Source organism: Sus scrofa, chromosome 1, assembly GCF_000003025.6.
Source record: "Sus scrofa isolate TJ Tabasco breed Duroc chromosome 1, Sscrofa11.1, whole genome shotgun sequence".
NCBI classification, from domain to species: domain Eukaryota; kingdom Metazoa; phylum Chordata; class Mammalia; order Artiodactyla; family Suidae; genus Sus; species Sus scrofa.
The window spans coordinates 207,686,533-207,711,383 of NC_010443.5; the positions used below are offsets into that span (position 1 = coordinate 207,686,533).

Here is a 24,851-nt window from a genome sequence, read left to right on the forward strand (position 1 = left end):
TATCCATGACACTAACTGACTAGTGCCTCAATTCCCTTATATGTAAAACAGTTAAAATATCTTCCTTATAGGGTGATTATTAGGGGAGTAACATAATATGTACAAAGTATTAAGGACTTGTTAGCATATGGTAAAAACCCAATAAATATATTAGCTATTATGTTTTGTGGTTCTGAAGAACTAAGAGCATTACTAACACTCAAGGATGCAATTTAAATATATAGAATAGACATACTGGGGTGGGTATTTATCAGAAGTCAGACCAGAAAGTGAAGTGGGCAAAACTAGCACAGAGAGTAATTCCTTGGGGTGAGAAATAGCACTGGATAATTTCAAAGGATGATTCAAAAGAAGAATCAGGCAGGAATCAAACCTCGGGGCAGAGAAGGATCTGCCAGATCACCCTGATCTGCCAGAAAGGCAGATACTAGCCAGTGGGGTATCATATTGTGAGCCGGGTCCTGAGTGCCAAGGTTAGCTATTGTCATTTTATATACCGATTCATTACTTTATGTTCAGCTTCCCTACAAATCCATCTCTGGGTGCTTCGTGGCCACGAGGCAAACAGGGAGAAGTCAGCAAGCAAGAGCCCAGTGACTGGTGTGGGCACAAGTTTTCCATTGTCTGAGAATAGGTATTTAATTAGTTTTTTTTTTTAACAACCAAATTTCAGTAAAATGAGAACACTTGATTTCTCCATGGAGTTTGTTAAAATGGGATTTTTTTTTCTCATCCACAGAACACACACACAGTAATTATTTGAACATGCATAAATATGTAAAGACACATCAACTTAGGTGGTCATAAAGATGTTGAAAAATGTGCCCACCCAAAATCACTACTGGGATATAAAAAAGCATGCTTGTACATTCTTTTACACAAAGAACACATTGGAGAACAAATTAGCATAGAAAATGGTCTCTTTGAAGGCACAATAACTATTGTTTCCTTATTAAATCCAGTTTTTCAATTAAGTAGAGTCTCACACTGATCCACACCATGGCTGGGAAGCCCATAGAGAATTCCTGAACTTTGTAGATTATCAAAAAAAAATGCTATAATTGGAAAAAAAAATCATGACACAGATTCCAGGAGACTGGAGAAATGACTGTCATTGTGTTCCTTTATTTTGATCATTGGGTTTCATTTTAAGTATTGAAATGCTTCATAATGGAGTGATAAATATGCTATATGCTTTAGTAAAAGTAATGGAGAAAGGGAATTAATTTATTGAGCACCTACTACCAGGTCTCATTGTGCTATCTGCTCTCTCACTTGATCCTGATAACACTTCACGATAATAGCCATTGTTGTTATTCCCAACATACAGAAAGAAAATCTGAGCCTCAAAGGAGATAAATGATTTGCACCAGGCAGTAAATCTTGCAGGTGGCTAAGTTGTTGCCTCAGTTTTTCTATATCATACCAAAGCTTAACCATGTTTTAGTTTTTGCTGTGTATGTTAATTTAGAAAAGAAAGTCTCTTCATTTTCAGGTTGGATATGGTGAACAGCATTATCATAGAAAAAATTGGCATTGATGATCTGCGCTTCTATGACATTAAAATAAGTCAAAATCAGGCTAATACTTTCTTGTGTCAGGCTGTGCAAAGATCATGCCAAACAAATATACCATTTCAAGAGAGAGTAATTACTTTCTCGTAACCAGCTGTGGATTATTGTAAAATATATATATATATATATGATGATAAAAGCTATCTGGCAAAGCCTCCTTGCCCTCTTGCAAGATTCAGATCACTGAGTGAGCCAACACTGATGAAGTGCCTCCTACCTACAAAATACTGTGTCACAGAAATACAAAGGATCATAAGAGACTACTATATGCAACTATATGCCAATAAAATGGAAAACCTAGAAGAAATGGACAAATTCTTAGAAAAGTACAATCTTCCAAGACTAAACCAAGATGAAATAGAAAAGATGAATGGACCCATCACAAGAACTGAAATTGAAACTGTGATTAAAAACTTCCAACAAACAAAAGTCCAGGACCAGATGGCTTCACAGGTGAATTCTATCAAACATTTAGAGAAGAGCTAACACCTATCCTTCTGAAACTATTACAAAAACTTGCAGAGGAAGGGGTACTCCCAAACTCATTCTGAGGCCACCATCATCCTGATACCAAAACCAGACAAAGATACCACAAAAAAAGAAAACTACAGGCCAATTTCACTGATGAACATCAATGCAAAAATCCTCAATAAAATACTAGCAAACCACATCCAACAATACATTAAAAGGATTGTACATCATGATCAAGTGGTATTTATCCCAGGGATGCAAGGGTTCTTTGATATCCACAAATCCATCAGTGTGATATACCACATTAACAAATTGAAGAATAAAAACCATGTGATCTTCTCAATAGATGCGGAAAAAGCCTTTGACAAAATCCAACACCCATTTCTGATAAAAACCCTTCAGAAAGTGGGCATAGCAGGAACCTACCTCAACATAATAAAGGCTGTATTTATTAAGGCCAAACCCATACTGAACGTCATTCTCAATGGTGAAAACCTGAAAGAATTCCTGCTGAGATCAGGAACAAGACAAGGATGTCTGCTCTCACCACTACTCTTCAACATAGTTTTGGTAGTCCTAGCCATGGCAATCAGAGAAGTAAAAGAAATAAAAGGAATCCAAATTGGAAAGGAAGAAGTAAAACTATCCCTATTTGCAGATGACATGATACTATACCTAGAGAATCCTAAAGACTACCAGAAAACTGTTAGAGCTCATCCATGAATTTGGCAAAGTCTCAGGATACCAAATTAATACACAGAAATCAATGGCATTTCTATACACTAAGAATGAAAGAGCAGAAAGAGAAATTAGGGAAGAAATCCCATTTACCATCACATCCAAAAGAATAAAATACCTAGGAGTAAACCTACCTAAAGAGACAAAAGACCTGTACTCTGAAAACTATAAGACACTGATGAAAGAAATCAAAGATGACACAAATAGATGGAAAGATATAACATGCTCATGGATTGGAAGAATCAATATTATCAAAATGACTATACTACCTAAGGCAATCTACAGATTCAATGCAATCCCTATCAAATTACCAAGGACATTTTTCACAGAACTTGAACGAAATATTTTAAAGTTTGTTTGGAAGCATAAAAGACCCAGAATAGCCAAAGACATTCTGAAAAAATGGAACTGGAGGCACCAGGCTCCCTGACTTCAGACTATATACAAAGCAACAATCATCAAAACTGTATGGTACTGGCACAAAGACAGAAATATAGATCAGTGGAACAGGATTGAAAACCCAGAACTAAACCCACGCACCTACAGCCAACTAATCTATGACAATGGAGGCGAGAATATATAATGGAGAAAAGACAGCTTGTTCAATAAGTGGTGCTGGGAAAACTGAATAGCCACATGGAAAAGAATGAAATGAGAACACTCCCTAACACCATACACAAAAATAAACTCCAAATGGATTAAAGACCTAGATATAAGACCAGATACCATAAAACTCTTAAAGGAAAACATAGGCCAAACACTCTCTGACATAAATGACAGCAACATCATCTCAGATTCACCTCTTAGAGTAATGACAGTAAAAACAAAAATAAACAAATGGGACCTAATCAAACTTCAAAGTTTCTGCACAGCAAAGGAAACCCTAAACAAAACGAAAAGACAACCCACAGAATGGGAGAAAATCTTTGCAAGTGAATCAACTGACAAGGGATTAATCTCCAACATTTATAAACATCTTCTGCAGCTCCATATCAAAAAAACAAACAACCCCATCAAAAAATGGGCAGAAGATCTAAACAGACAGTTCTCCAAAGAAGACATACAGATGGCCAAAAAACACATGAAAAGATGTTGAACATCACTCATTATTAGAGAAATGCAAATCAAAACCATGATGAGGTAGCACCTTACACCAGCCAGAATGGCCATCATCCAAAAGTCTACAAACAGTAAGTGCTGGAGAGGTTGTGGAGAAAAAGGAACGCTAGTACACCGTGGGTGGGATTGTAAATTGGTGCAACCACTGTGGAAAGCACTGTGGAGATTCCTCAGAAAACTAAAACTAGAACTACCATTTGATCCAGCAATCCCACTCCTGGGCATCTATCCAGAGAAAACCATGACTCGCAAAGACGCATTGTACTCCAATGTTCATTGCAGCACTATTTTCAATAGCCAAGACATGAAAACAACCTAAATGTCCATCGACAGAGGAGTGGATCAAGAAGCTGTGGTACATATACACAATGGAATATTACTCAGCCATTAAAAGGAACGAGATACCAGCATTTTTAGCAACATGGATGGACCTAGAAATTATCATGCTAAGTGAAGTCAGCCATGCAATGAGACACCAACATCAAATGCTTTCACTGACATGTGGAATCTGAAAAGAGGACAGACTGAACTTCTTTGCAGAACGGATACTGACTCACAGACATTGAAAAACTTATGGTCTCTGGAGGAGACAGTTTGGAGGGTGGCGGGATGTGCTTGGGTTATGGGATGGAAATCCTGTGAAATCAGATTGTTATGATCATTATACAACTACAGATGTGATAAATTCATTGGAGTAATAAAAAAAAATACTGTGTCAGATGTCGGAGAGCTACAGAAATGAACAAAGTATTTATTGAGCACATATTGTGTGATGGACAGTTTACCTTAGTGATATTATAAACATTTTTAAATTGATATATAGTTGATTTACAGTGTTGTGTTAATTTCTACTATACAACTATACAGCAAAGTGTTTCAATACTCTCTCTCTTTCTCTCTCTCTCTATATATACACACACACATTCTTTTTCATTTTCTTTTCCATTATGGTTTATCACAGGATATTGAATATAGTTCCCTGTGCTTACATAGTGATATATGATCCTTATAAAATTCTGTGAGGTTATTGATATTATAGTTAATTTACATATAAAAAATTGAGACTCAAAAAGTTGGGTGACTTGTTCAAGATCAGTGAATGCTAAGCAGCACACTCAGGACTTCAGCTATCTGCTCACTGCCAAATCCCATGTGGTTTGTGCCCTACTATGATCCTCTTCTTAAGTTAGGCGAAGCTAACATGTAAACCACTAATAATACAAGACAACGAGATCATGATGTTGGTCAAGGGATGAGCACAATTCAGGAGCAATCAGTTCTAACTGAGAAATGGAGGAACATTCCAAAAAGAGCCTTTAAGCATAAGAAAGGCTCCGGATGCTGGAGAAAGCAGGAGAAAAGTGTTCCAGACTGAAGAAACAACATGATCCAGAGCACAGAGGCATGTTTGAGGACAGCGGCGGGGTCCACTGAGTGCAACCAGGGTGCTGGGTTAAAGTTGAAAGATAGTAAAAGATAACGTTGAAAAATAGAATGTGTCTGAACTGTGAAGTGTCTTGAATACCCTGCTAAGGAGCTTGAATAATTCTATCCTTCCCAGTGGGTTAAGATTTTTGAAGTGAAAAACCTGATTTGACTTGTATTTTTCAAAAGATAACACCAAAGATACAAATCAAGATTAGCTGCTGGGTGAGTTCCTGTTGTGGCTCAGTGGAAAAGAATCTGACTGGTATCCATAAGGACTCGTGTTCGAACCCTGGCCTTACTCATTGGGTTAGGGATCCAGTGTTGCCCTGACCTGTGGTATAGATGCGAAAATACGGCTCGGATCCCTTGTTGCTGTGGCTGTGATGTAGGCTGGCAGTTCTGATTTAACCTCTAGCCTGGGAACTTCCATATGCCATGGCTGTGGCCCTAAAAAGAAAAAAAAAATTAGTAGTTGAGAGCTAGGGCTGACAAACAGGTGTTGCAATAATGTAAGGAAGAAATGAATAGAACTGGAGCAAGGTCAGTAACAGTGGGAATGACAGCTGGGGTGGAGTGGGGAGTGGTCACTATTTAGAACATTTTTTAAGTACAAACTCTGGGACTTGGTGATGCATTATAAGTAGGTAGAGAAAGAGAAATGAGATTTGGGGAATCTGTGACTAAGTAGAGGGAGGTAGAGAAAACTCAGGTTGTTGGTAGAAAGGACATGTAGAAATAAAACCAGTAACATATTTTGCGAATTATATGCCCCTTCTATGGCACTCATGACTGCATTAACTATAATTGTGATATTTATAGTCTTAAAATGGGATGAAAATGGCTAGAAAATGTTTTCATTTTAGCTCATGTTCTTAATAGCTCCTGAGTTATTTCAATAGAAGTATATTATAAATGGCAGTTTTTGAAAATCATCTTAATTGTCACTGGATGGTAGTGGGGCGGGATTTTTTTTTGGAGGATGTCTTTTTGGTATTTCAAAGTAATGGCACAGATAATTTCTTTCCAGGTGGTGACAATCCATATCACTCCAGTGGATGATCAGCTTCCAAAAGAGGCTCCTGGGGTTGCTCGGCATTTGGTTGTCAAGGAAACGGAGGTGGCCTACATCACTAAGAAACATCTACATTTTCTAGATGTAGAGTCACATGACAGGGAGCTGCTCTACACGATAACAACTCCTCCATTTTTCTCCTTCAGCCACAGGTATCTCTTTAAAAAGTTATCACCTGGCCTATTAGTTGAGGGTTCTGTTCTAGTGTGGAGTTGAAAGTGTCAACGTATAATACTGTGGTTTAGTTGCTTTGCTGGTCAGACATGAACTTATATTCAATTCAGCATTTCTTCTAATCGCAAACTTACCTCAGACCTCCCTTCAAAGCTAAGATCCTGCTGTATAGCACTGGGAGCTATATCAAGCCACTTACAGTGGAGTGTGATGGAGAATAATGTGAGAAAAAGAATGTATATGTGTATGTGTGACTGGGTCACTTTGCAGTACAGTAGAAAATTGATGGAACACTGTAAACCAACTGTAATGCAAAAAATAAAAGTTATTTAAAAAAAAGCTGTATTAATTGGTAAGTGACCTGTAGCTTGTAGTGTCTTCAGCTTAGGAAGGTTTAAAACAATCTTTAATTCCCTTTTCTAAAGAGAGCATTGTTTTCTTTTTAGTAAAATTTATTGAGTCTTCATAAACACTGTTTTTAGATATTGCAGGCCACACACTGGTCATTTTCTATGATTCCAATCCAGAAAATGGCATGAGTATACCTTAAGCTTGTATCACGAACTACATGATAGTGGGAAAATATTTTTAGGATGAGTGTCTAAGTATGTTTCACTGTAGTTAGATTCTCTTTCATGATGTCGGAGCAGAAATTCTGTTTTATCTAATAGATAAGATAAATATTTTATATTTTATATTTTATCTATTAAAAGTGCTATTTCAAACATTATTTTGTTTTATTTAATTTATTTATTTATCTTTTGTCTTTTTAGGGATGCACACACGACATATGGGGATTCCCAGGCTAGGAGTCAAATCAGAGCTGTAGCCAATGGCCTATGCCACATCCACAGCTAGATCCAAGCTGTGTCTGTGACCTACACCATAGCTCATGGCAATACTGGATCCTTAACCCACTGAGCGAGGCCAGGGGTTGAACCTGCCTCATGAATGCTAGTCAGATTTGTTTTTGCTGTGTCATGACGGGATCTCCCCATGCTTTTTATAGTCGTAATGAGAATGGCATTGATGATACTAAACTTAAAGTTAAAACCCTTCCCTCCCATCCCCCTTAATATATAGAGAAAATACAAAGGTGAAACATTTGATTTCCTTCAAGGAGAGTTTTTAGCTTTAAAAATTTGGTTTGGATTATTTGATTTAATTTTTCTTACCTGAAAAATTAGCTGATGTGTTCCCTTGTGTTTTTCTTTAGACATTTGGATGCTGGGAAATTATTCATGGTGGACAGTATACCAAAGCTAATCAAAAATCCTGCAACTCCAGGGTTAAAGTCATTCACACAGGTATGATGCTATGTGCAAATGTTGACAAACATGCAAGTGTCTTCAGAGAAGTGATGGTGTTCCTAATGTTGCACTTGAGAATACTGGCCTTTGACATCTGTCACAAGCAACAAATCCTTGATGTCTGTATTCTTTCTGCTTGTACATTTCCAGTAAGTGAGTGACATCTATTTGAAAATGCTTGATCCAGCTGGATATGATTGCAAAATCTTGCCGTAATTCACCACAGCCTTTTGCATTGATTTAGGGACCTGGTTTAGGGCTCTGATTTAGGGACCTGGTGCATATGCTTTTATTCCATCAAATTGAGTTCACCCAATATCTTACCATGTTAGTTTCCTATGACTGCTACAGCAAAGTACCATAAACTAGGAGGCCTGGAAGAATAGAGATTTATTGTCTCACAGTTCTGGAGGCTCAACGTCCAAAATCAAGGTGTCACCAGGGCTACCATCCTCTGAAACCTTGTGGAAGGGATCTTACCTTACTTCTTTCCAGCCTCTAGTGGTCTGCTGGCAATCTGACGTTCCTTGACTGGTAGATCAGCCTTCCACTCTCTACCTTTGCCAACCCATGGCTGTGTTCTCCCTGTATCCCCTCCTTTTTTTTTTTAAAGGAACAAGTTATATTGGATTAAGGACCCACTCTGTGCCAGTATGGCCTTACCTTAGCTAATTATATCTGCAACAGCTTTATTTCCAAATAAGGTCACATGCTTAGATTAAGGGTTAGGACTTCAACGTATCTTTTTTTGAGGTGGGCATGCATGTGCAACATATGGAAGTTCCCAGGCTAGGGGTCGAATCTGAGCTGCAACTGCTGGCCTGTGCCACAGCCACTGCAACACAAGATTGAGCCGTATCTGCTACCTACACCACAGGTCACAGCAATGCTGGATCCTTAATCCACTGAGTGAGGCCAGGGATCAAACCTGCATCCTCATGGATACTAGTTGGGTTTGTTACCACCGAGCTGCAATGGGAACTCTAGTCAACATATCTTTTTATGTGGCAGATATGATTCAACCCATAATTGCCTTCTAAAATCTTTCATTAACCCTCTCGTTTCTCCTGTAGACTCTACTCTGAAGACCCGACTGGGGTCAGAGTAATGGTAATGAATGCTTAGTAGCAGTTAACCCTGATGTTTAGGGTTCATCATGTTGAATCTCACTATAGTTCGAGGTTGTAAATGAGTATGTCAACCCATGTGCTAAGTAATATTTTATTCATTTTATAGGTAAGGAAAGAGGCCTCACAAGTTTAGGTAGCTTGACCAATATCACATAGCTACTTCTGGGTGGAACTGGATTGAAATACATGTCTCTTGTCTTTTACAGAGTTGGTTAGCTTCAAGTACTTGATATAGCTAATTAATTTCTTTGTTCTTTTCCCTCTTGCTTTTGGAAAATGTGATCTGTAAGGTAGAGCTTTTTAGAATCCTCAAGTTGATGATGATGGCATTACAGTGTTCCATATCAATTCACATGTCAGGTCTCCCAGACCTAGGTCTAGAAATCTCTCTGATCCTAACAAACTGGCACCCATGTGCCCATCTTGATTTTCTTTGCAGCATGCTGTGAACTATATGAAAGTGGCCTACATGCCACCCATGCAAGATATAGGCCCCCATCCACAACATGTCCAGTTCGCATTTTCCATCAGTAACCAGCATGGTGGCACTTTGTATGGGATCTGTTTTAACATCACGATTCTTCCAGTGGACAATCAAGTTCCTAAGGTAGGTGTAACATTTGACATGAAGGATGAACAGGAGGGAAGACCCAAGGAAAGAAAGATTTTTTTTTAAGACTTATAGGAAATGCTAAATTTTCATGAAGCTAATTCAAAGAACTTTTTAATTTTCCAGCTACAGTGTAGAAAAAAAAGCAGGGGGGAGGGGTGTCCTTTACCTCCCATGGGATTTTCAATCTAAAAAGTGAGATTTTCCACTTGCTGAATCTGGCATTCTTTTCAAAGCTTTATCAAAATCCCTTTCATTTCCTTTCCTTTCTGCTGAGTTTCACGTGTTGATCAGGGGAAGGGGATTAAAATAAGAGTCTCTTAGCAACCAGATGGGCTTATTTGCTCTCCCTGCAGGCTAGCTCTGCTGCTCTGTCATCTAAATAAGCTCTTTAATTTTCCAAAATGAATTAAGGTAGGCCCTCGCCTCCTATCCTGTTCTACTCCCCAATGTTTGCATAAGCTTTCAAGCACTTGGGTCTCTCATTAAAACCAAACTACAAAGGCAACACTACCTTGTTCATCTTACCTGCGCGGCTGGGATTCATAATGAGAATTTGTTCTGTACCTGCTCCCTCCCTATCAGTGCTAGTGTTAATTAGTGCAGCTGTCCCTAGGCTTGTTTTTCCCCTCAAAAATGGAAAGACAAAGTGTGATTACCTGTTCATTAGGAACCAGAGGGGACCAGAACTTATGCATATCTTATCCCTAAGGAAAGCGGCCACCTTCCCAAACATCCGCCTGGAATGTAGCCAGGAAAGCCCAGATGCTCCCTTTCCTGCCCACTCCACACTGTCTCTACACCTGCCTAAAGCTGTAGGGCTGAGGTCTCACTCTGAGGACCAAGGGGTTTATCCAACCCACAGAACTGTTCTGATGAGTCTAAATAATATTTTAAAATAATGAGTTGCCAACCCATAAATATCAGGAGGTTTCATGTCAAGTCTGGATTTCTGGCTTCTCTTGAAACTTTAGAATTTCGAATTTCTGGCAACACCGAACCTGCTTACCCCCCTGCAGCGGTTGAACAGGGCACATTCCCCATCACCAAAGTCCCCACCCAATCAGGACATTTATTTACATTGCTAGCCTGATCCCTCAGGCCTCTGAGCTTGCTGTTTTGGGTGGAAGATGTACCCAAGAGCTCACACAGAACAATCTAAACTATATTCTTTGCCTCCTTCTCTTTATGGGACCAGATCATATTCCCTGTTGAAAAAATAGTTTGCCATTTGCAGCAACATGGACAGACCTAGAAGTTATCATATTAAGTGGAGTCAGTCAGACAGAGAAAGACAAATATCATCATTTGAGATCACTACTATGTGGAATCTAATAAAAATGATACCAAAAAAACTTATTCACAAAACAGAAACAAACTCAAGAATTTCAAAATCAGGTTTAAGGTTACCAAAGGGGAAATGATGGGGAGAGGGATAAATTAGGAGATTGGGATTAACAGATACACATGACTCTATGTAAAATAGATAAGCAGCAAGGACCTACTGTATAGCACAGGGAAATTTACTCAGAACTGTATAATAACCTATATGGGGAAAGAATCTGAAAAGAGATGGATTTATGCATAACTGATTCACTTTGCTATACACCTGAAACTAACACAATTTTTAAGTCAACTCTATTCTAATATGATTTTAAAAAGCAAAAGAAAAAATAGTTCAGAATGTGTTATTTTGATTAGATTTTATTCATACCATCCTTTTCCATGTATGAGATACATGCCCTGAAATAGCACAGCATCCAAAGAAGCTGATGTCTTTTCTAGAACAATCAGAGAAAAACAGTTTTTGAAGCAAAGCTATCTAAGCTTCTTGCCAGAGAAAGAAGATTTGTGGAAAAGACCACAAAGGGTGAAGTAAATACTTAACCCCCATCATTTGAAGGTAGATGCAATAGTTATAGGATTTGAGCTCAAGTGGCATAGTGGCTTTTTTTTTTTTTTTTGTCTTGTGTATGGAACAAATGAAACAGAACCTTAGAAAACTGAGAATGGTAGAAATAAAATTTAATGAGTTGCTTCAGAGAAATCAGTCACAGGAGTGGTTCCCTGGTGTGAAATAACCCACAGATAGCTGGGCTAAGTGGTAACCACTGGAGGATCTTGACAACATGCTAACCTTAAGTTCTAGAAACCTTAGCACTGGGTTCTGGCAGGGACTGGAAATTGAATGATGAGTTCCCTTTGTGGATCATTGGGTTAAGAACCCGACTAGTATCCATGAGGATGCAGGTTCAATCCCTGGCCTCGCTCAGTGGGTTAAGGATCCAGTGTTGCCATGAGCTGTGGTGTAGGTTGTAGATGCAATTCAGATCTGGCGTTGTTGTGGCTGTGGCATATGTAGGTTGGCAGCTGAAGCTTCAACTCAGCCCCTAGCCTTGGAACTTCCATATGCCCCAGGTGTGGCCCTAAAAAGACCAAAAAAAAAAAAAAAAGAAAAGAAAAAATGAGTGGAGGCAAATAACCTTATGCTTTTAGTTTTTGCAAGTTGTCCTAAAATACATAAATGTTTAAAAATCATTTAATAAGGAGAAGTTTATTCCTTGAATCTTAGCATCGTGGGATATTAATTGATGCAGCTTAGGACAAAAGGAGGCTGGCAGACTTAGACTGTGTTTTAATAATAATAATAATCCTCTTTAAATAAGAGCTTCATTTATTTCTTTCTCCTACCAACAGTGAAAATGTAGTTTCAGCAAAATGATTATAAGGCATTTGGGAAGGATGATGATGAGTGGCTGTAGGGGGAATGTTATTATTTTCTCAATTTAGCACCACTAATGGTAAATTTACTTGCTGCTTCTACTATATGGAGTCTAATATCAATGAAATGTAGATACTTTCAGGTTTCTAGATCTGCCTTATTCCTTCATATCCATCAGAGCTTAGAACTGGAGGCATCTAGTAAAAATATTTTTCAACCAAGACGTTGAAGTATCAACTTGTCCGCTTTATCGCATTATCACATCCTTGAAAAACTGATGGACATGGAAAAATGGTACCTGAAGTTTTCTGTTGATTTGATGAGCTCTGTCTTCAGGTCTATCTCATGGAACAAGACTTTAACTATCTCCTTCCTTCTTTCTAGATATTTACCAACCCTCTGAGAGTGGCTGAAGGAGGTCAGTGTGTCATCAGCCCAGAGCACGTCCTGGTTTCTGACGTGGACACCAATCTGGACAATATCCGTCTCTCCCTGCAGAGAGGGCCTCAGCATGGAAGGGTGGAGATGGATGGATTTGCTCTGAACACAGGGGCCACATTTTCCTGGGGAGAACTCTGTGCCTTAAAAGTTAGGTTAGACCATTTCCTGGCTTCTTTGTTTTATGTGCTTTGGCTTCCATCTGAAATCGACTGTGAGGCAAAGTAAGATAAAAAAGTCTGTCCCATCCTCTCAGGGGCACCAACATGCCACTGAATAATTTCAAGGGTCAGTTGAAAATTAGAAATGACAAACTTTATATATATATATTTTTTTATTTTCCCACTGTACAGCAAGGGGATCAAGTTATCCTTACATGTATACATTATAATTACATTTTTCCCCCACCCTTTGTTCTGTTGCAACATGAGTATCTAGACAAAGTTCTCATTGCTACTCAGCAGGATCTCCTTGTAAATCTATTCTAAGTTGTGTCTGATAAGCCCAAGCTCCCGATCCCTCCCACTCCCTCCCCCTCCCATCAGGCAGCCACAAGTCTTTTCTCCAAGTCCCTGATTTTCTTTTCTGAGGAGATGTTCATTTGTGCTGGATATTAGATTCCAGTTATAAGTGATATCATATGGTATTTGTCTTTGTCTTTCTGACTCATTTCACTCAGGATGAGAGTCTCTAGTTCCATCCATGTTGCTGCAAATGGCATTATGTCATTCTTTTTATGGCTGAGTAGTATTCCATTGTGTATATATACCACCTCTTCCAAATCCAATCATCTGTCGATGGACATTTGGGTTGTTTCCATGTCCTGGCTATTGTGAATAGTGCTACAATGAACATGCGGTGCATGTGTCTCTTGTAAGTAGAGTTTTGTCCGGATAGATGCCCAAGAGTGGGATTGCGGGGTCATATGGAAGTTCTATGGATAGATTTCTAAGGTATCTACAAACCGTTCTCCATAGTGGCTGTACCAGTTGACATTCCCCCCAACAGTGCAGGAGGGTTCCCTTTTCTCCACAGGCCCTCCAGCACTTGTTATTTGTGGACTTATTAATGATGGCCATTCTGACTGGTGTGAGGTGGTATCTCATGGTAGTTTTGATTTGCATTTCTCCTATAATCCGTTATGTTGAGCATTTTTCCATGTGTTTGCTGGCCATCTGTATATCTTCTTTGGAGAAATGGAAATGACAAACTTTAAATTTTCCCTTGAGATATTTTCTTTCCCTCTGGCTTGCTATACCATTGAGCATGACTTTGTGAATATTTAAACAACAAAAATTTAATGACCATGATGATTAAATTTGCTGAAATTGCACCTATCATGAGAGGTAACAAACTAGATGAATATAGTCCAAAATAATCTATAAGGCAAATCTGCATAATTAAATTTGGTTTTAGGAAAAGCCAATTTATTTTTTTAAATGATTTTTATTTTTTCCGTTGTAGTTAGCTTACAGTGTTCTTGTCAATTTTCTACTGTACAGCAAAGTGACCCAGTCACACACATAAATATATACATTCTTTTTCTCACATTATCTTCCATCATATTCCATTACAAGTGATTAGATGTAGTTGCCTGTGCTATACAGCAGGATCTCATTGCCTATCCACTCCAAATGCAATAGTTTGCATCTATTAACTCCAGACTCCCAGTCCATCCCACTCCCTCCCTCTCCCCCTTGGCAACCACAAGTCTGTTCTCCAAGTCCATGTGTTTCTTTTCTGAGGAGATGTTCATTTGTGCTGGATATTAGATTCCAGATATACATGATATGATATGGTATTTGTCTTTCTCTTTCTGACTTACTTCACTAAGTATCTGAGAGTCTCTACCTCAATCCATGTTGCTGTAAATGGCATTATTTTGTTCCTTTTCATGACTGAGTAGTATTCCATTGTGTATATATATACCACATCATTTTAACCCATTCATCTGTTGATGGACATTTAGGGTGTTTCCATGTCTTGGCTATTGTGAATAGTGCTGTAATGAACATATGGGTGCATGTTTCTTTTCAAGGAGAGTTTTGTCCAGATATATGCCTAAGAGTGGGATTGCTGGGTCATATGTATAGTTTTGTATTTAGTTTTCTAAGGTACCTCCATGCTGTTTTCCATAGAGGTTGTACCAGTTTACATCCCCACCAATGTGTAGAAGGATATCCTAAGAAAAGCCAATTTCATAACCCTGGAAACTCCAGGATAGAGTTCTGTTGATTAGTGTCTTTAGTATAAAAATTTAAGCCATTCTACTGGGAAGGGAATCTGCAGGCAGTCAATAGGATAGGTTGGGAAGGAAGGACATGGATAGTACTTGGGTCTCTTATAGTTGGGGATGGAGTGATCCCTGCCTCATGGTCCTACAGTAGTTCTCCTCACCTTGAGGACTTTCATTTCTTCTACCTAATGCAGTTATGTGAGAAACTTTTCTATAAAATCTAAAAAAACACCTTCTCTGTAAAACAATGCAAGATACTGAAAAGCAATGTCAGGTAGACAGACATACTGGTTAATTTCTCACACACAAGTTCAAATTATAAATGGAATTTGGCCTTTTTGATAAAATATAGTAGAAGGTATTAGGCATCAAATGCTTCCTTCCACGTTTGGAAGTTGACTGGAAGAAGGATTTGTGTTCAGGAAGATCATTTTCATCCAACAGTTTACACTGTTGTTTATATTGCTTTACTTACAGTCTCCAATAACTTAACCTCTTTTCACTACTCTTATCTTCATTAAAATTTCCTTTTCTCCCCAAAGATCTCAGCTTTTGCCTACATGTTAGAAAGAGATCTTTCTTATTAGGGAATGACTGAGGCATAGAAAAAAAAATTACAAGTATTTGCCAGCACATGTAGTTCAAGAATTCTTCTAGAGACTTGCAATTATGTTTTTTTTTCATTTAGACTTCACAGCAACCAAGCCTGACAAAGTAAATGGTTCTATTCTCATATTATAGTTGAATTAACCAAAAGTCACCAAAGAGGTTAAGGTCACTTAGCTAGTGTATGGAAGAGTGTGGTTTTGAAAGGAGTCTGTTTGTTTCCATAACCGTGCCTTTAGAGGTGTACTTCTATGCCTATTTGGACCTTTTAGGGGTATTAGTGTGGGAAAACATAATTAGCACATTGTCACATACCAATCTATTTTTGATGGAAATATTGGAGATCATGACAAAATAAAGTATAGGAGGCAGCATTGGGAGGGAAACCAGGCATAGCAGGTGGGCTTTCTCCACCATTAGAACTGAATACAGACTTTAATCTGTAGCCAGTGTATGGGTGAGACTAGTCCTGAGTAAAATGCCTTTTATCTCAGCAATCTTTTCCTATGTGAAGATTACATGTCAATATATTATACTATTTTAATGCAATTTTATTTCACTTCCTAGAACTAGTTTCCATAACTGAGTCTCTTAAACAGATCGTTGATAAGCTAAAAGATTTGGCTCAATTCAACATCTATTTAGGACTTACTGTGTATCACTGGAGTAGGCTGGAGAGTACCTGAAAAGTCTAGACTTAGGGAATTCCTTTAAGAATCTTGACTGAGGGTTAAAAGAAAATAGGGCCAAGTCTAAACCAAGAAAAAATACTAAGTCTGGGAGAAATTCAAGAATCTTGGGGAGTTCCTCTTGTGACTCAGCAGGTTAAGAACCTGACATGGTATCTGTGATGATGCAGGTTCGCTCAGTGAGTTGAGGATCTGGCATTGCTGCAAGCTGTGGTGTAGGTTGCAGATGCAGCTGGGATCCCATGTTGCTGTGGATGGTGGTGCAAGCTGGCAGCTACAGCTTGAATTCAACCCCTAGCCCAGGAACTTCCATATGTAGCAGGTGCAGCAGCCATAAAAAGAAAAAGGAAAAAAAATTAGAAGTTGAGAGGAAAAGAGCTAGTAAATGGGGAAGGAGCAGTGGCAAGAAAGAGGTAATGAATAATCCGTAGGTAAAATTCTAGTTCAGAGCCGAATAAATCCAGGGCAGAGATGGAAGGATCATGTCCCACCTTACCTGTCTACTGCACAGCCTTACTGGCCCTGGGCAGCATCTTCTGAAAGCAGACAGAGCTATACTCGCTGGATCCCATTGTCACAGGGACAAACTTGAAAGGCAACTTTTTCATCTGGGACAAGTTATAATTGCATGTAACATATTTTTCCAAGATGGAGTAATTTTCCGTTCAGAAATATTTGAGTAATGACTTCATGATTATGCTGTGTTTTTTGTTATTCATTTGTTTACTGAACATATGACCAACACCACGGAAAATCTCTGTGTCGGAAACCTTAGTGTACTCTCACAGTGACCTTGATAGACGAGTGACAACTGTCATTCCCACAGGTATCAGCATGATGGATCTGAGGTACTTCATGATGACATACTACTGGAGGTCACAGATGGCACAAATTCAGCAGACTCTGTTCTATATGTTGAGGTATGTAGTAAGTTCACATGGAAATAAAGAGTATAGAAATATCTCCCTGGTTCCTACAGAGATAAAGCTTCTGGGATTTCCCTTTGTGGCACAGCAGAAATGAATCTGACTAGTATCCATGAGGATTCAGGTTCAATCCCTAGCCTCACTCAGTGGATCGGGGATCCAGTGTTGCCGTGAGCTGTAGTGTAGGTCACAGATGCGGCTTCGATCCTGTATTGCTGAGGCTGTAGTGTAGGCCAGCAGCTGCAGCTCTGATTCAACTGCTAGCCTGGGAACATCCGTATACCATGGGTGTGGCCCTAAAAAAGCAAAGAAATAAAAAATTTTTAAAAAAGAAAGAAAGCTTACAGTTTGGAAGACTCTTAGGGTCTCTGATAGAAATGGACACACGTGGACTCCAAAGCAGGAAGCTGTCTGCCTATATCTTTGAATGTGTCAGGATAGGCAATAGAAAGCTAAATTACTTTGGTGAAATGGTTGTACTGTTTTCTCACTCCCCTCCATTCAAAGGTAGAACTACTCTGACCTCAAACCCAGAGACTTAATTTTAAAAGTGAGTCAGTTCCATATATAAATTAGTTCTGATATTTTGAACCATCACACTCAGGGATATTTATTTAGCAGTTGGGCAGGTTAGGCTAGCATCACTAGGGTTTTCCCTGTTGTGTGTGTTGTGACCCTTTGTGAATTCCGGTTCTATATACCCATGGTCTGTTTGAGGGGATTATTTTTCCTCTTTTGACAAAGGAAGGAAAATCTGCACATAACAGTTGCGTACATACTAAAAGACCTGATGGGAACCCCTGAGTTTCTCTGTTGTGTGATCACCTACGTCCACAAGTGCAACTCAGAGGATTTGCAGTGTTTATGGTTAGTGATAAAGGATGCTCTGCATAAGACTTATCACACTTCCTGAAGACCTAGTAATGATTCTTCCTGTGCCAAATGATATTCCTGTTTGAATTTTGTCCGATCTTTGTGATGCAAAGTGATTATTAATGGCAATAATAACATGTTTGGAAGATATTTTGCAGTTAATAATTAAGAATGATGACATCTATCTAGTGTTTTAAGATGTATGCAGGAAAGAAATTATTCCCATTTTCTAGCAAAGGTCTGAGAAGGTTCAGTGACTTGTCCAAAGCCATTAACTTGACCTTGTAGACCAGGGCTGGCATCTCCACTCTGGTACCTAAGTCAGCGTTCTTTATTCTTCACAACTGCCACAAATCGACATTACCAGGTGATTATAATTATCACCCTTGCTAACATTTGCGGCATGCTTGTCCATGACAGTCACAATGCAGAGCCCCTTCCTTCCATTTCCCCACTTAGTCCTTGTGATGGTCCTGTATCTAGATGAAAAGCTATATTATTTCAGCTTCAAAAAGGAGAGTTTTCTTTATTTGTAGACTTTTACATGTAGAGAAGATTTCTATGAAGGACTTTTTTTTTTTTTTTCCTGCAAAGCAAATTTTAGGTGAAAATTCCAACCCCATCTTCTTATTAATGACAGTAAACAGTGCATTGGGGAAAAGAGTCTATTTATTGTTACTTTTTAGATAAAAGGTCATGGCCTTTGAAAAATCAAGCAGAGATAGAGGCAATTTTTGAACAATTTTATGTGATTCCTTTTAATTTTAATTTAATTTTTTTATTACTCAAATGAATTTATCACATCTGTAGTTGTATAATGATCATGACAATCCAATTTCACAGGATTTGGGTTATGGGATGGAAATCCTGTGATTTTTTTTTTTAATCCAGGAGGAATGTTTTTAATTTTGTTGCTTTGAACTTTATTATGCATTTGAAAGCTGAGGCTATTTTGTGAACTGCTGCAAGATAATGATCATGAATGTAGTGGTGAGATTAATCTGATAGAGTCAAGAACAATAAAGAGGGTCTTCGATGAATCTACTCAGAAGACCTGAACAAAGATATTGTTTCTTAATAAGCCAATAGAAAATTGAATAGAGTATTGCATACTTTTTATACTTTTAATTAAATAAGTAAGCCTGGGTACATCACCCCATCCCTCTACCGGTTAAAGGAAGTTGTCAACATAATTCCATGTATATTTGCGGTAGAGTTCTTAGCCTGTTGAAATCACAGGATAACCAGGCATGTATATGTAGTTATATTCATTCATTCATTTATTCCATAAATAACAAGTGCCTTCTATATGCCAGGTCCTATGTTAACTGCTTGAGGTATGATGGTGATGAACAAGACTTAAAATTCCTTTTCTCTTAGAGTTTATGGGCACGAGAAGAAGGCATGTTTTAAATACATTATCACTGAAATAATAGTTAAAATATGGATGTGATCTACAAGTAAACACAGTAGTAAAAGAGAGTAAACAATAGAAGTTTCCGAGTGAGTCTGAGCTGTAAGGAACTTTTCCTGGAGGAATCCCCATGTAGCCTGAAGGGGAGGAGGTTACCAAACAAAGAGTTAGGGGAGTGTACACCAGGCAAGAGGCAGAGAAAGGAAGCACAGGTGGTACAAAGACCTGACGTATGAAGAGCACACTGTCTTGGGGTAAAAATGGAGTGGAGTGGCAGAGGCACTGCACTGCATGAGATGAGGCCAAAGATACCCTATGAGAAACACTGGAAAGCCACTGAAAGTTCCCACAGGGTGGTGATTTGATGAAAGTCTCATTTTAAAAAGATCTCATTGGCTGAATCATGGGGAAAGGAAACGTAGGGATGAGAGTACTCACAGGGCAGATCTGATAAAGAAACATGCACCACATACCAAGTTGTAGTTTTCAACTCAGAGGAGCAGTGTTCTTCATTCTTGTTTAGAAGACAGACCTCTTCAAATGGCTACAATATTAAAATTTTTTTTTATTTTTATTAAAGTGTAGTTGATTTACAATGTGCCAACTTCCGTGTATAGCACAGTGACCCAATCACACACACATATATATATATACACATTCTTTTTCTTATACTCTCTTCCACCATGTTCTATCCCAAGAGACTGGATATTGTTCCCTGTGCTGTACAGTAGGACCTCATTGCCTATCCATTCTAAATGTAATAGTTTGCATCTCCTAACCCCAAACTCTCAGTCCGTCCCCTCCCTCCCCTCTCCTCCTTGGCAACCACCAGTCTGCTGTCTATGTCTACGAGTCTGTTTTTATAAAAATCTTTTTAAATTCAGAGAGCCAATGTGATCCCTTGTTGCTTTCCTTTCTACTTGGAGTTTTATTTTCACGACAGTGAGAGAAAAATGTTTTATCAAGTTGAAAACTGGCATTGATTTAATGGTTATGGAGTTTCAGATTTAACTCAAAATGTTTGAAGTGCAGCTGCTGCTTATTATGAATCCAAAGAAACTTCCTGGGTGGCAGGAAGTTGAGGGCGGAGGAAAGTTTGTAATCATCAAGTAATTTGAAATATAAATAATGTTGATGTGGTAAATGTAAATGCATCTGACAACAAGGACTAGATTTCTTCTAGAATATGTGTAGATTTAACTGAGGAGGAGAAGGGCTTTGGTGAAGGAGGCTTTATATTACATTTACATTTTGTCTGCCTAGAAACAAACGAGCGCTTTGAGAAATGGGAAAACCATAACTATACTCTCCCATTCCTACCTAAAATGGCTCTCTTGTGGGTCATGTCTGGAAAGATGGTCCATATGGGGAAAGTTAAAAGATTCAGCCTGCTTGGCCACATTCCATGGCTATTGTTTCACGTGGCTGGAAGATGGAAAATGCCTGTCATTACAGTTATGAGCTATGGGTTACCAGTCGAGCAACTTGCCATTGCTTTCTTTTTCTTAAAAACAAGCCTTTTTTCTCTGCTTAGGTGCTTCCTATAAATGACGAGCCGCCAGTCTTAAAGGCGGACCTCATCCCCATGGTGCCCTGCTCAGAGGGTGAAGAGGTGGTTATCACCTCTGAACACATCTTTGCCACCGATGTGGACAGTGATGATCTGCAACTGATGTTTGTGATTGTTCGAGAACCTCAGCATGGGGCAGTGAGGAAAGCTGGAGTGACGGTGCATCAGTTTTCTCAGGGAGATGTTATGGCAGGGGCTGTGACATACAAACACACAGGTAAGTGACAGTGTTATGACTAGACTTAGTGCGGGGATGTGGCAATGTGACAGAGTTTTAGCTCACTCCTTGCTATGGGCTCCGATAAGCTAACTGTCATAATGTTTGCTTCCATTAATCAAGTAGCAGCAGCAGCCTGGGTCCCATTTTTCAAGTGTGATCACTATATTTAGAAGTATTTCTTTCTTTTTTTTTTCTTTTTTTTTGGATGGCCGCTCCTAAGGCATGTGGAAGTTCCTGGGCCAGGGGCTGAATCTGAGCCACACCTATGACCTAAGCCACAGCCGCAGCAATGCCAGTTCCTTTAACCCACTGCACAGGACCAGGGATTGAACCCACACCTCTGTAGCTACCCAAGCCCTCAGTCAGATTCTTAACCCACTGCTGCACAGTGGGAACTCCTCAGAAGTATTTCTTGATCTCAGTAATATAATGAATTTCACTGAGTGGAGAAAGGCAAGAATTATTGCCACTCTGTTTCTGATGCTTCCTCATAGACTTCGATATACCCTGGATTGTCCTCATACCTGTTTCAGTCATTTTGAGTAAGACTGGCCATCATAGCTTCTGGATCCATAAATCATAACTGAAATGCCTGAAGTAGGCTCCCTAAGATAATTACATTATTAATTTGAAAAGTTTTCTGATTACCGGGTACCTCCTAAAAAGTAACTGCTCTTCCCTTTGAGTTCTTGAAAAGCACAAATGATGTCTTACACTTTTGTGTAACTCACCCTCAGCATGTGACAGTGGTGGACATAGATTAGAAATACAGTAAATGCTTGTTTATTAGCATTGTAGTTACATGTATAGCACTGTATTATGTGGTTATCCAGGTGGCATTTGTTCCTTATGTAAGATGTTCACATAAAGAAATGGTTAATTCAGGAGTTCCTGTTGTGGCTCAGCAGTAACCAACCCCAATTAGTGTCCATGGGGATGCGGGTTCAATCCCTGGCCTGCTCAGTGGGTTAAGGATCCAACATGTCTGCAAGCTGCAGTGTAGGTCACACATGACTTGGATCTGGCATTGCTGTGGCTGTGGCATGGGCCAACAGCTGCAGCTCCTATTTGAACCCTAGCCAGGGAACTCCCATATGCCACGAGTATGGCCCTAAAAAGCAAAAAAAAAAAAAAAAAGGTTAATTCAAAATCTGATGTCTGCAAGGCATAGTACTGAGCACTATGGGCTACAGAGGAGAGGAGTATATACAGACCCTAATATGAAGGATTTTTGATTTCAAGTAGTCGACAAACCCAGTCACATGTAAATATGACAGTGTGACTATCTGCCGATCATCACGTCATCACCCATCTGATTTCCAAGTTGGGGGCACTTTCTCAGTCATAATACTATATACTCCTCTAGCTAACTTTTATCCCACTCCCATGAAGTTTCATGTGTACTCATCCACATGCCTCTCTAACCTGTAAATTCTGTGAGGGTGTGTGTGAGGCCAGGTGAGTGGTCCAGAGTTATCGGAATTCAAATTGTTTTCTTATTTGAAGAGACAGAATACAAGCAGTGAGATTGGGGGCGGGTGTGGAATTCCAGGAGGGGGGCTGAGATAGTTAAGGATTAATTTGGACATGGGAGGAAACATTTTGAAATATTTTATATGTACTTTGCAAAACAATGATTTATTAGAATATCAGTGGTCACATGGCCAGTTAGCATGGCACATTTTAGTCACTCCGCCAGACATCTTTTTTCTTTAAATGGTATTTCCTCATCTTTTTCTCTATGTTAAATCTTAGGATAGGTTGGTTGACCCTTTCCTTTTCTGAGGAGTGTGATCCACTTGCTCGATATCTTTAAATGCCCCTCAAGAGCTCACAGCTAGATGCTTCTTTTTGATTTCCCAGGTCGATCTCAAACAGACTAGCAGAAAAGCAATCCAGACATCAATGATTGTTGTTTGATACATAATTTTAACATTTTGGTAGGCTTATGCAGCATAGATAAATTGGGAGTGAGATGAATCTATCTTCTCTTCCTGGGCCTTGTCCAAGGTGCAAAGCAACAGGTGTACACAGGTATAGCTCTCTTTCGGTGTGATGGCCATGTAAGGGAGTGTTAACATTTTTTTTTCCCATAAGACGTAGGAGTAATTGGGACAAATTATTTTGGGTAGACATTTTTGATTACATTGAAAAATTAGCAGTAATTCTGTATTCAAATGAAGTCTTGTTATTTGAATGTTATATTTGAATGTTATATTTTCTTGTAATAGTCACTCAGTTACTCAGTTGGTTGTTATTTAGCACTGTGCTAGGTTAACTAAAGAGAACCGTAGTACTGTAGGTACTGTAGTTTCAGTGGCCCTGTTCTTTCATGCATTGGTTCTAAAGATCACCAGAGAACAGTTATGTCATCATTTTTTTAAAATTCTGTTTTATTTCTATGATTATGAAAATAATACATCCTTATTGCGGAAAACTTGAAAGAGTATTGTGAAGTTTTGAAAAAAATCATCTTATTTGTCTCTCAAAGATAATCACTCCTAACGTTGCAGTATTTTCTAACTGTAATTTTTAACATAGTTGCCATCATATTGTATGTGTAGTTTTGTGGATTACTTTTTATTTAGATTATCACCTAAAAATGTTTGTTAAAATATTTATTAAATGTCACAAAATTGTTGTAAACATGTTTTAATAATGGAATAATAGTTTATGATATAAAATTACATTATTAATTTGTTATTCTACAAACATTAAACATGAGGTTGTTTAAAAATTTCCTTTCAAATAGCAGTACAGTTAACCATTTTAAATATAAATCATATCTTTGGACTCTATTTCATTTCAAGGTAAAGAATTCTTTTACCCATATTTGTAACCTTTTTTGTGGCTTAACGCTCAGCCAACTTTTTCAGCTCTTTCTGTAGATGTGTCCTAGGTTTCCATTATATTGAAATTACATTTACTGAATGTTCCATGTTTGCTTTTTTTTTTTTTTAAAGCTGACTTCTTTTCCTAGAAAGATTTTTCCATTTCTCTTCTCAACTCCCTCTCTCTACATGTCCTCTTCCAACCCCCAGTTCTCTGCCTTATCAGCCTTGTAAGCTACTGATCATTTAATGCTCAGTCAGTACAAAGCCAGCAAGACCATCTGAAAAGACTTCTCTAGCATGAGTGCCCTGCCCCCAATGCCATTGTTAGCCAATACTCTCATCCTCCTTCACCTCTAGCACCTAGTACATAATCAGGCTGAGATGGATGAATTTTCCATTTAATAGGTAAAAAATGGCTTAATAGTAGCAATTTCATGTGGTTCCACTTAATACATACACACTCTGTGGTAATCTAACCAAATTGCATTTCTTTCTCTACCATTAGATTGTGTGAACTTCTGACATGTAGTAGGTCTTTGGACATTTGACATAGTTTTGAACAGTCTTTTGACATTTTCAACACGTCTGCCTTTTTCTCTGCTAGAACACCCAGAACATAAATTGTCACATAATAGGCATTAGAAATATATTTATTGAGTGAGTGATGAATAAACAAGCTTTATGTCAATATCTTTTT

At 38.6% G+C, this 24,851-nt stretch overlaps 1 protein-coding gene across 11 annotated transcripts in view; it reads left to right on the top strand.

Annotated features, from left to right (window-relative positions):
• The window catches only part of FREM1 (FRAS1 related extracellular matrix 1), a 268,715-nt gene that overhangs the window by 150,722 nt on the left and 93,142 nt on the right, over positions 1-24,851 (top strand). For all 11 annotated transcript variants that reach the window (XM_021063564.1, XM_021063514.1, XM_021063573.1 and 8 more), the window contains 6 exons: positions 6,358-6,554; positions 7,793-7,883; positions 9,456-9,623; positions 12,733-12,941; positions 17,144-17,237; positions 21,065-21,317. In XM_021063564.1, coding sequence (XP_020919223.1) covers positions 6,358-6,554; positions 7,793-7,883; positions 9,456-9,623; positions 12,733-12,941; positions 17,144-17,237; positions 21,065-21,317 — 1,012 coding nt within the window. The remainder of the gene's footprint in view (positions 1-6,357; positions 6,555-7,792; positions 7,884-9,455; positions 9,624-12,732; positions 12,942-17,143; positions 17,238-21,064; positions 21,318-24,851) is intronic.